The 13,436-nt window shown below is 40.7% G+C and overlaps 1 protein-coding gene across 1 annotated transcript in view; it reads left to right on the forward strand.

Annotated features, from left to right (window-relative positions):
* The window catches only part of GTF2H1 (general transcription factor IIH subunit 1), a 37,634-nt gene that overhangs the window by 3,097 nt on the left and 21,101 nt on the right, over positions 1-13,436 (forward strand). The window contains exons 2-5 of the mRNA XM_075928109.1: positions 4,031-4,199; positions 6,213-6,405; positions 12,359-12,521; positions 13,291-13,384. Coding sequence (XP_075784224.1) covers positions 4,046-4,199; positions 6,213-6,405; positions 12,359-12,521; positions 13,291-13,384 — 604 coding nt within the window. The 5' untranslated portion in view covers positions 4,031-4,045. The remainder of the gene's footprint in view (positions 1-4,030; positions 4,200-6,212; positions 6,406-12,358; positions 12,522-13,290; positions 13,385-13,436) is intronic.

Below are 13,436 nucleotides of genomic sequence, written 5' to 3' on the forward strand. Positions count from 1 at the left end.
AATAAGATAGAAAATATCTTATTGCCTCTACATAAAACCATGGTACGCCCACATCTTGAATCTCAAAAAAGATATATTGGCATTGGAAAAGATTCGGAAAAGGGCAACAAAAATGATTAGGGGTTTGGAACGGGTCTCATATGAAGAGAGATTAAAAAGACTTGGACTTTTCATCTTAGAAAGAGGAGACTAAGGAGGGGGGGCTATGATAGAGGTCTATAAAATCATGACTGATGTGGAAAGAAATAAGAAACATTTATATACTTATTCCCACAGTATAAGAACTAGGGGTCACTAAATGAAATTAATAGGCAACAGACATAAAACAAACATAAGGAAGTGGGTTTTTTTCCACTCAGCACACAGTCAACCTGTGGAACTCCTAGCCAGAGGATGTGGTGAAGGCTAGAATTTTAATAGGGTTCAAAAAAGAGCTAGATAAATGTATGGAGGTTAGGTCCATCAATGGCTATTAGCCAGGATGGGTAGGAATGGTATCCCTAGTCTCTTTCTCAGGAGGTGGGTGACAGGGGAGGGATCACGTGAAGATTGCCAGTTGTGATCCCTCCCTCTGTGGCATCTGGTATTGGCCACTGTCGGCAGACTGGATACAGGGCTAGATGGACCTTTGGTCTGACCCACTATGGCCATTCTTATATCCTTATGTAAGTCAGTTCTGCTGATACTAATAAAATTCAATATTTACCCCATTTCCACCCATATGACAGCACTTTTAATGAGCAATGACAGTCCAGGAATTTAACTACTAAAACGCATATCAACAGAAGACCATTATATTGACTTGACATTGTGGAGCATGTTTCCAATGGAGGCCATGTTCAAAGGATCCCACCCGCGGGCCGTGTGTTGAGCCCCGCATAAACCCAAACCACACCGTGGGCCACAAACAAACGGGCTGCAGGCCACGTGTTGAGTAGCCCTGAGCTACGTCTACACTGGCAGCTTCTTGCACAAGAACAGCTGTTCTTAAGCAAAAACTTGCCTGCTGTCTACACTGCACAAGTGTTCTTCCGCAAGTAAATTTACAGTATACCATTGTAAAACAGGGCTTCTTCCAGAAAAGGAATAAGTCCTCTTGCACAAGAGCTCTTCCACAAAAGGGCAGTGTAGACAAGCAACATGAATTTCTTGCACAAGAAGCCCCTATGGTTAAAATGGCCATCAGAGCTTTCTTGCGCAAGAGAGCGTCTGCACTGCCATGGATGCTCTTGCGCAAAATCACATCTCTTGCGCAAAAGGACATGGCAGTGTAGACACTTTCTTGTGGAAGATTTTTTGCACAAGAACTCTTGCGCAAGAAGCTGCCAGTGTAGACGTAGCCCTGGCATATAGTATTTTTAAACCCCAGATTAGTGAAATATTTTGATCCTTAATGCAATGTTTAAAGAGGACTCAATTTTTCTCTCTGATCTTGGATAAGGTTTGCTACTTATGAGCAGTTTGCAGACAGAGCTATGTCAGCTATCATCTTTAAAGTGTGGTTATTATCAAGGCATGAAAGCAAAAGTAGCAGCAATGACCAAAAAAGAACAGAAGAGCACTGTGTTAGTGCATTCAGTTTCCCAGACAATGGAACAAACCACTTATGGGATATTATGCATTCAGAAGCTGCACACTGCAAAGTACTGTGCCAGAAACATTAAGTCTTTATTAGAAAAATCAGTAACAGCTGATTTTTGGTTTTTTTTTTTATTTGGAAGACTAGTTCTATATAAATGAAACACAGCCTAGCTGAGAGAGCATAACAGTGCACAAGCTTAAGCATGAAAATGCTTTTCGTTCATCTCAATTCAGTGTGATATGAAGTTCATTGCCTTTAGTGCATTTGTGCTCTCTTTCATCTGTAATAAGCTTGGGGAATATAGTTTTAAAATAACAAGTGAGATAAATGTTCAAGTCCACACTATCAAAAGAAAACTTTGAAGTGTCACTCTGTGACCAAATCTTTACCTTCCAGCAGCGCAAAGAGCCCTACAGAGGCTAAAGAGCCAGAAATATTTTAAATGAGATGGTTGTTCTTCAGGCTTGTGTACCATGAAAAAATATTTGTATTGGGAGGTACAGGAAATGGCACAGAATATCTTGGATGCTACTTTGAAATTATGTCTTCATAAATATCTGTTTTCCTCAGAAACAAAGTATTACCACAATTTCTCTAGCTATAGCACTCTAAAAACCAAGTATTCTAGGGATTACCACAGTTTTGTCACAAACAGGCAGAAATCATGTAAGTGCCCAATATTGCAATATTGAAGTCAATAGAAAAATTGTTCATTTGGCTGAAAGCCTAAGTGCAAATACATCTTACTACTAAACATCTTCTCCCATAAATATTGTACTGAACAAGCTTGTCTGATTGCTCAGCGTATAATATTTTCACTGAGCAGAATACTTACTGGTCATTAGGGATTATCCATATAGATGTTCAAGTTTAAAACAGATTTTCATTTTCAAAGTTGTATGGCATTTAAAATGCAGATAAAAATACCCATACGTATGTGTAAATTGATATGTATATTGATTTGTTATCTATACCTAATATGTGGTAAAATATGGTACAGATGTTCTTTTAAAGTTCTGATGTAGATATTAGCAGTTAAAATGTAAATGTGTGTATTCAAAGTATTAAAAGGATTTCTAAACCTACTCAATACACTGGTAGAAATGCTAGGAGTGGGCTGTAAGGTACATAGCAGATAAACTACAGGGGCTCGTCTACACTGGCCCCTTTTCCGAAAGGGGCATGTTAATTTCAGAGATCGTAATAGGGAAATCCGCGGGGATTTAAATATCCCCTGCGGCATTTAAATAAAAATGTCCGCCGCTTTTTTCCGGCTTTTCTAAAAGCTGGAAAAGAACGTCTACACTGGCCCCGATCCTCCGGAAAAAGCGCCCTTTTCCGGAGGATCTTATTCCTACTTTTCCGGAGGATCGGGGCCAGTGTAGACGCTCTTTTCCGGCTTTTCTAAAAGCCGGAAAAAAGCAGCGGACATTTTTATTTAAATGCCGCGGGGGATATTTAAATCCCCCGCGGATTTCCCTATTACGATCTCTGAAATTAACATGCCCCTTTCGGAAAAGGGGCCAGTGTAGACGTAGCCCAGGAGTAGGATGGGTATATAACATTTAAACAACATAATACTGAAAAATGCAATCATTCTGATAGGTGTGCAGTGTGTTGTGATGGAGTATAGCAAGATTCATATGTTACTATTTATCAATTCCCTTGAGAAAATTAAGATTGAAAAAACTGTAAAGGAAAAAAGATTGATACTCCTGTTATCCTCCTTCCCAATTACAAAAGGACTTATTGACATCAATGACAAAACTCTCATTCTTTTCTGTGGTTGCAAGATGAAATCCTAAGTATTTTGGAACAAAATAAATAGGTCAGTTCAAACTGATATTGTGTCAGTCTCATTCACGTCTTGTATGGGTAATTGGTGGATTGTGCTGAAGGAAAGGGAAAGTACCTGATTCCTCTCTTTACTTGCAAGGTGTAAACAGTTGCAAAAAAAACCTGTAAGTCTACTGATATTTTCATCCCCCTCCCTTTCCAAGTAGTTTGAACATAAAAAGTTTCTTTCATGGAAAGAAAGCACTGTGAAATGCCCCGTGAGATTTGTAGTGTACGTGCTCTCTGAGGTAAACTGACTTCACAATGTGACAAACCAGTAAAGAAATCTACAAAGAGAAATAGACAATGTAGGAATTAGTTGAAATGTAGGTACAGCTGGAGAACAAGGAGGATTGGAAAAGAAATCTAAGTATTATATGGCTGTATGTGACTACATTTTATTTAATGTGAAAAAAGTTTAACTATATGTATGAAATGTTTCTCTGATAAGGCTTGAACTGTATGCTGCTGTTAGTTTACAGAATGTAAGTATTAAAGTGCAAATACAAGTTTTGACCTCTTGTAACAAGTTGGAATACTGGAAAAATCTGTCAGTAGAAAGATTAATTACTATTGAATTAAATAACTAACTGTATCATATACTTTTAATAGCACTTTATAGTCGTCATGGCAACATCATCTGAGGAAGTGTTACTGATAGTAAAGAAAGTGCGTCAAAAGAAACAGGATGGGGCTCTCTACCTTATGGCTGAAAGGATAGCCTGGGCACCTGAAGGCAAAGACCGATTTACAGTCAGCCATTTGTATGCAGATATAAAATGTAAGTGAAAACTTTCTATTATATCTATTGATCTTGTATGCAAATTCTCAGTAACTGCTTTAAATAAGACTCAAACCTTATTTCACATGTATTTGGCCAAATTGGGTATTTCATTACATTAATTCTTTCTGGTAAGCATGAATGGAACCAGGAGTAAATTATAGACATAGAAGACGCTCTACAATTCAAAAGTTTTTTCAGGTGCGTTTTTAATACAGACCCTAAATTTCTTAAATATTTTTTTCATTTTCCCAATTTGTCATCAATCTCTACATTACTTCGGAAGCTGAATTATGTGTTGTTGTCTAAAGGAAAATCAGCTAGTCCATATGTCTTGGTTTGGAGAATGCAAAATTTAATAGGTATAAGAGGTAACTTTCTAACCCATTTTCTGATAATTAGGATGTACGGGCAGTCCCCGAGTTACGCGGATCCGACTTATGTCGGATCCGCAGTTACGAACGGGGTTTGCTGCCCATCTCCCTGGTCTGCTGGAGACCAGCAGACCAGGGAGACGGGAAGCAAAGCCTCTGAGGACACCGACAGCGGGACAGCCGCGGCGCATCTGGGCTGTCCGCTGCCCGCGTGCTCGGCAGCTTTGCTCCGGACGCCTGTGGTACAGCAGCTGGGGCGCTGCCGGTTGGTCCCGTAGCGCCGCTCTGGGCGCTACTGGAGCAACCCAGCAGCACCCAAGCTGTTCTGCCCCAGGCGTCCCCAAGTCAGCCGCTGCTGAAACTGACCAGCGCTGACTACAGGAAGCCCGAGGCAGAGTTGCTCTGCCCCGGGCTTCCTGGAATCAGCCGCTGATCAGTTTCAGCAGCAGCTGACTTGGGGACGCCTGGGGTTCTTAAGTTGAATCTGTATGTAAGAACTAGCGCCCAGATTCAGCCTGTTGAAACCGATCAGCAGCTGATTCCAGGAAGCCCGGGGCAGAGCAATTCTGCCTCAGGCTTCCTGTAGTCAGCCGCTGGTCAATTTCAGCAGCGGCTGAATCTGGATGCCAGTTCCGACTTACATACAGATTCAACTTAAGAACAAACCTACAGTCCCTATCTTGTACGTAACCCGGGGACTGCCTATACATCTAATTCTGGCACAGTGTATTCTATAGAACCCAGCTCACAATTAGATATAAATTGATTAAAGTTTAATAGGCTTATGTGGTGTGAGAGCTTATTATACTAGCCTCTCATTTTTGGAAATCTAGATTTAAAAATCTGATGTACATTGGGGTCATAATTGAAAATAAATTCACTCATATCATCTGTGTCCTCCAAAATTACTTCACAGTTTGGCTTGACTCTTGTTCAGTAAACGCCCACAACTGAAATAGTAGTGTGCTATAAGTCAAAACTGAGTTTCCATAGTGCTGGCTGTTTCAGGTTAGTGCTATCTGTCAATACTTAATACCAAAAATCACACATCCTTGCAAATTGCATACATCTTTTTCTGTCTACAGCATATGCTATCTAAATGTATATAGGATAATTACAACATTTTTTTAAAAGGGGTGTGTGTGTGTGTGTGTGTGTGTGTGTGTGTGTGTGTGTGTGTGTGTGTGTGTGTGTGTGTGTGTGTGTGTGTGTGTGATGTATTGTAGTCAAAACTTTAAAATGCACTGCTCTAACAGATATGTTTAATAACAATTTAGAAAGTCTGTTCGTCTATTTTATACATAGTTTTTGTGATGGTCTTATCTTCCCCAGCTATTGAGCCTATCATAGCATTTACATACTGTATTTTAGAAGATTGGAGGAACAGATAGGTGTTCTTGCAGACACTGAGTAAATGAAGTAATTTTCTCTCCCCTTTCTTTCTCAGCAACATTTACATCGATGAGCACTGACATGGGTGAATGCTTTTCTTCCAGCCCTGGAAGAAATGCTATCAATGTGCGATATTTAGATTTAATGGAGTGATGCATACAACAGCCTATAAATTATTGCTCAGGGAAGAAAGTTTATTACATAAAGGTACTTTATAGCACTAATTTCTGTTCTTTATATATTCTAGGCCAGAAAATCAGTCCTGAAGGAAAGGCTAAAATTCAGTTACAGCTGGTACTGCATGCAGGGGACACAACCAACTTCCACTTCTCCAATGAAAGCACTGCAGTGAAAGAGCGAGATGCAGTGAAGGACCTTCTTCAGCAGCTGTTACCCAAATTCAAGAGGAAAGCAAATAAAGAACTTGAGGAAAAGAACAGGTAAAGTGGGAGGGGAGAGAGAGAAGGTCTTCAAAAAGAATCTTCAGTCATTTCCTCCTTTCTAATAATAATGCTTCTTGTGCCTTATGAACAGCTCTTTAGCTGTAGCTCAAGAGTGCTTATAGTGTTTCTATACCAGCTGAGGCTGGCCTGACTCTGGTGCACTATGGGCAGGAATGGTCGAGCCTGATAGGAGCAGCCCCTAACCATGGCGGATGTGGCTGGGCAATGTACCACGACCCAGCAGGCAGGGGTTTGTGGCCCACCACTGGTCCGGGGACCGGTGGTTGGGAACTGCTCCTATAGAGGATGGTGCAGGGAGGCTGAGTTTACAGGTCCCCTGTTCTCAATGGAATACCTCCTGAAGTGAAGGTCTGATTGGAGATAATGGGGCCTGGAGAGGGTTGGTCCCTAGAACAAGGGACTGGTCAGGTGTTGGGGGAGTCTGGTCCCCAGAGTGAGGAGATATCTGGGAGCAGTGGAGCATGGTAGGATCAGGATCCCTATCACTCTGTCAAAGCTGGGATGGAAGACACTTCTTTTCTTTGCCTCTTCCTGCCATCCAGAAGCAAATTTGGTTACTGTGCCTGACTGGACATAGTAGGTCCCTCCACAACTAATGTCTCCTTCCCTACCCAAATGTATGCAATTAATGCAGTTAAAAAAATTAACCATTAATTAGTCACAGGCATTAAGTGTGATTGACCCCTCCTTTAAATCTTTTCTGTGGCTGTAATACAGCACTGATTCTTAGACTGCTTTTCCTGGAGTCATTTTCATAGCAGATTTCCCTCTACCCATACCTCACTCTCTCTCATCCAAGGATCTCCCTGCTTCTTGCAGACTTATAACGTAGGGCCTCCCACAGGATCTTAACTTGCTCCCTGTGGTTCCTTATCCCTGCAGGATTTTCTTGCTGTCTGTGACCTCTGGCATAGCCTCCTCTCCAGTTGTTCTTTCTCAAGCCTTTTTTATGAGGCCCAGTTGTTCAACTTAACTGTCACCTGATCATGTTATTCCAGTCCCCTCAGGTTAAGATAATTATGGCACATAGATGTACATAGGTACATTCTACTTTTTGTTTGTTAGACTGCGCATTGTACCCAGCCTCTGATCAGATGGGACAGACAATCCCCCCCCCCCCACACACACACACAAAATAAGAAAGACTTCACACTTATGCCAAACACAGATCATAATCTGGTACTTTTTTTTACTAGGGAGTCTCAAAGCTTTCAAAAGAGGAGAGGCATTTTCAAAAAAAGATCTTTTGCCTTGGCCATGACTTCATCCCAATTCTCCATCTACATCTAAATTAGGGATGTTAATGTTAATGCTCTGGTGCATCATCGGCAGAGGTTGAGCTGGAGCGGTTAACCGTTTAAACTTAATATTTAAACAGGATTTTATATCCCTAATCTAAATAATTAGTTCAGTGGATTGGTTGAAAGTTGTGCAGGGCAATCTACTAGATGAACATTCTTATTTCTTGTCCCATTCTTTATACACACGAAATTGGGAATCTTCTTCTGTGCCACATTCCTGCTGTTGACTCAAGGACTGATGAGTCAAGTTATGAAATACAACACAATGACCACTTTTTATGTAAATAGGCAGGAAGCAGCCTATTCATCTCCATTTTGTGGCAGAAGGATATGGTTTGGCTATGGAATTTTGGTGCATTTAGCATTAACTGTCTTCTAGGTCTACACAATGCTCAGCTGGTCTGCTATATCAGACATTTTTCATCACACCACCAGTGGATGATCAAGGATTCTGGTTTTTGCTGCTTTTCTAGGAGGGGGATTATCCTTCAATAGACTATTCACAACAGACAAGAGCAAGAAGTGTGTCAGGTTCTGCTCCAGAACACCTTCCTCGTTCACTGATCCCTAGGGATGATGTATGCTTATCAGCCAATCCCTGCTTCCCAGGGTGCTAAGGAAGAGCCGATAGGATGCTGCCACATTTATAATAGCTCCTTCTTGGCTGAGCTTTGGCTACCTGGAGCTGATGCTATTATCCGTTCACTCACTGAACACCCACTTCTATCTCACTTAATATTGCAAGACATCACGAACAACTTGCATCCAAATCCTGCCTGTCTCCATCTCACTGCTTGACTGAGTGGATGTCAGACAGTGAAATCATTCTGGATATTGCAGGAAAATGTTTTAATCCAAAGTAGAGCAAATTTATACTGCTAAATACAAAATATTCAGGATTTGTTATGAACAGTATAAATTAGTTCTGTAAGGGTGCAGCTACACAGCAGGGCTTAACTCGAAATAAGCTATGCAAATTGAGCTTCAATTGCATAGCTTATTTTGAAGTAGAGCACTCTTCCTCTGACTTCCCTTACTCCTCATATAGTGAGGGTTGCAGCAGTCAGAAAAGTCCTCCAGCTTGACAGTATTTTGACATTGTCAAAATAACTGCCTGCTGTGTAGTTGTGGACTAAGTTATTTTGAAGTAACACTAGTTATTTTGAAATTATGTTGCTGTGTAGATGTACCCTTACAGTGCACCTTCAGCCCCTTCTCCTTATCATACCTTACCTGGCCCTGTTGAAAAACTAAAGTTTCTTCCTACCCCATTATGGTAACATTCCTCAAATGCCTTTTATGTTTTTTCACCAGTAAGGAAACCCCTCAGTTCATGGGACCTTAATATGGTTGTGGCATACTTAATGCTCTTTCCCTTCTTCCCATTTGAATCCTTAGCCACTGTGTGACTTAACTATGAAAACATCCTTTTTCATAGCAATTACACCAGCTATTTAGAGTTGGGGCAACGTAGGCTCTTATGACAGGACCTTCATATACCGTATTTGTTAGAGATAAGGTATTATCTGCCATCCCAGTTTCTTGCCCAAATGATTCACTTACCAATATTCTTCCCTAAGTCACACATTAATCGAGGGGAGAGGAGGCTGCAAACCTTAAATCGGGTGGGGAACCTACAGCCTCTGGCCAGTGGTTTGCTTGGATTACTCGCACTCCCCTGCCTTTGGGGTGGAGGTTGAGGTGAATGTTTCTCAGCTGGGAATACTTTTTTTTTCTTCTTCTTCTTTCCTCAATTGTATGTAGCGCCTGGCTGATTTTTCTGTGGGTCAGTGACCCTTGACCCCCAAAAAAGGCTCCCCACCCCTGCTCTATCCATTTATTTGCAAATCCTTCAATACCTCTCTGAATCAATTTACAGCATTTGCTGAGAGAATGAAAGGTCAAGCAGAATAGCCCAGAGGCTATCCATGTATATTTCAGCCGGTATTAAAATTTGCTACAAATTAGCTAGTTTAGATACACAGGAGCTTCCTAGCAAAGCATGCCTATTTCAGACCCCCTGAAAAGTGGTTGTGTGCTTCAGCCATACCAGAAATATTGAGGTCTGATTCTGTGCTGCAATTTAAGTAAACTCTAAGCACTCATCTAATTGCATCAGGTCACTGCTTAAAAATCCCCAAGAGTAATGACCACCACTTGAAATAAAAAAAAGTTATTTGAAATTTGTTTTTCATGTATATTCCATGACCCATCCTTCTTCCATGCTACTGTGGAGTCCTAGAACTTCTGGATTCTGTGATAGTGACGGACGCAGTGGCAGTTGGGCATGCTCTGCCCTTTTTGAGCTTGGAACAGGTAGATGAGAATACTGAAGGAACATGTGCATCCCCACTGGGCAGTGCTGTCCAAAAGACTGACTCCAATCTCAGTCACATGGCCCTCAAAAGTGACTATATACTGACAACAGCTTTCAAATTACACTATCCTCTAGATGCTACGGCACACCTGATGGCTGGGCTATGTGATTTTGTCGTCACCCACAACTATTTCCAATTTGGGGACGATTTATGCCTTCAAGTCAGTGCCACTGCTGTGGGAATCCACATGGCCCCATAGTATGCCAACATTTTTATGGCTGACCTAGAACATTTCCTTAGCTCCCATCCCCTAGCACCCTTCCTCTACTTGCTCTACATTGATGACATCATCATGTGGACCCACAGGAAAGAGATTCTTGAGTTCCACTGGGATTTTAACAATTTCCACCCCCCTATTAACCTCAGCCTCGACCAGTCCACATAAGAGATCCACTTCCTGGACACTACAGTACAAATAAATGATGGTCACAAACACCACACTGTACCAGAAACCTACTGACCGTTAGTCTTACCTACGTTTCTCTAGCTTCCAGCCAGTATATATCACACAATCCCTTGTCTACTGCCAAGCCCTAAGATACAACCATATCTTCTTAAATCTCTCAGACACAGACACCTATAAGGTCTTTATCAAGCATTCTTAAAACTTAAATGTCCACCTGGGGAAGTGAAGAAACAGATTGACAGAGCCACACAAGTACCCAAAAGTCACTCACTTCGTGGTTAGGCCCAATGAGGAAAACAGACCTCTACTGGTTATCACCTACAGCCACCAGCTAAAATCCTTTGAGGATCACCATTGACAAACTATACCTATCCTGGAAAACAATCCCTCATTGTTACAGACCTTAGTCAGGCCAGTCTTCACCTTCGGACAGCCCCCATCCTGAAGCAAATACTCACCAGCAGCCACACACCAGATACACTTACCCAGGAACCTATTCCTGCAACAAATCCCATTGCTGGCTCATCCACCTGCATGTCCACTAATGTGATAAATGCAAGCAATGCCACTCTACTATATTGGCCAAACTGAATAGTCTCTGTGCTAAAGGTTACATGGACACAAATCAAGCATCAAGAAAGGTATACATAAACTTGTAGAACACTTTAATCTCCTTGGACACTCAGTAATGGATTTTAAAATAGCCATCCTTCTATTAAAAAGTCTTCAAAGCCCAATTACAAAGGAAAATAGCTGAACTGCAATTCATTTGCAAATTCAATACAATTAAATTAGGGACTGAAGAAAGATTTAAACTGGTTAATGCACTACGAAGGCAATTTCCCTTTTCTTGATATTCACATCTCCCCATCAACTGCTGTGAATGAGCCACATCCACCCTGACTTGATTAGCCTCATTAAAACCAGTCCTATACTTGACAAATAATGTCTTTCTTTTGTTGTACTTTTTATAGATACATACACACACCTGCCTCTGTAATTGCTTCTTCAACTCATCTGATGAAGCGAGTTTTAGTCATAAAAGCTTATGCCCCAATAAATCTGTTAATCTCTAAGATGTCACAGGACAACTCATTATTTCATATTAACTTCTTTCTAGGGATCATCATTTTTCCCCCACTAAAATTATTCCTCATCCAGCAGCTTTATTTCTGTTTAGGGCTTGTCTACATAAAGACACTCAGGAAAGTTAAGAGAAATTAACGAAAGGTGTGAAATTAACTAAAGGTGTATATATTAAAGCACATTAAACCTGGGTTTAAGTGAGGATCAAGCCAAAGGCCATTTTAATTTTAAATGAGTAACCACTCAGAGGTGTTTAATGTATTTTAAACTAATGCTTGTTAATGTTATACCATAAGTTGATTTGTCTTTACTTTCCAAATTGTCCCCCGTACAGAAAAACCCTTCGTCTCTCCCCTTTGGCCAAGATGAATAGTAATATTGGTCTCAATATCTCACAATTAACTAAAGCCGGTCCCCGAGTTGCGAACGGTCGACTTACGACCATTCGCATTTATGACCGAAGCTGTCGTAAATGGCAGACCCCGAGATACGAACGTGATCCGCGCTTACGAACAGCATGGTTGCGTGTAACTCTGTGGGGTCCAACTTACAAACAAACGGCGTTACGGACCAATTGCTTGGTCCGTAACCGGTTCTTAAGTCGGGGAGAGGCTGTATAACTTTTCTTTGTCAATGCTGTGTGTTTCTTACCTCCCTGTGATCTGTTCCCTTCATGAACTCATAGGGCTTATTGACATGGAAACCCTGGTGAATTAGTGTGGAATGTTTCAATTTTATTCAATACATTCTTTTACTAGAATGCTGCAAGAAGATCCTGTTTTGTTTCAGCTTTATAAAGACCTCGTTGTGAGCCAAGTAATTAGTGCTGAAGAATTCTGGGCCAACCGTTTAAGCATGAATACTGTGGATAGTTCTACAGCGCCTAATAAGCAGGATGTGGGCATCTCTGCAGCTTTTCTGGTATGTTTGAAACCATTTTAGGAACCCTTCATATGTTGGCTGGATTTTCTGTGAATGAATTTAAATTTTACCTCCAATACAATTGCTTTGAAATCTTTTTCTACCTAATGCAATTTTTAAAAAAAGGCCCTTATCTGAATTACATTTAAGTAAAATTTCATACTTCGAAACAAGAGTATCTGTTAACTTCTGAGACTATGGAAAGATAAGCCATTCAGTCAATCTCCTTGTCAGTGTAGGATTTGTCTCTGTCTATACACCCTAAAAAGTTTTGTGTCATCTATTTAAATGCCATCAGAATGGAAGAAACTTCCTATTTCCTATTCCACATCTCAGTGGAGAAGAATAGTGGAATATAAAGGTTTTCCTAATAACCAGCCTACATTTTCCCCTTCAATTTCATTCTCTTAGTACTTGTATAATAGTTCCTCTGTCCTTTTGCTACCCTATCGATACTCACGGGCTATCTATCATTCACCCTTCCCTTATTCTTGTCTTAGCCAAGAAATCTATGTTTTCAGTACTTTTAATATTTATTGATAAATCATTCTTCCAACCTGAAAAGATACTTTTGTAGTAGAAAAAACATTTGCTGTAAGTAAGTAAATTAGTGTTTTTAAAAGACAATCAAAGCTCACTTCAAAAACAACCCTGAATCATCTATCTGCTCTGCTACCTTAAGTATGGGTTCACACTTCAGTTTTAACTTGTCCCGTAATAAGGTTTTACGCGCTTCAATAACAGTCTTCTTATGTTGTTGTTCCCATAGGCTGATGTTCGGCCTCAAACAGATGGCTGCAATGGTCTGAGGTATAACTTAACTTCAGATATTATTGAATCCATATTCAGGACATATCCTGCAGGTAGGTAGAAAAATCAATACATATGCGATACTAAGCTGTCTAAGTTGATTTT

Source organism: Pelodiscus sinensis, chromosome 4 (assembly GCF_049634645.1).
Source record: "Pelodiscus sinensis isolate JC-2024 chromosome 4, ASM4963464v1, whole genome shotgun sequence".
Taxonomy (NCBI): domain Eukaryota; kingdom Metazoa; phylum Chordata; order Testudines; family Trionychidae; genus Pelodiscus; species Pelodiscus sinensis.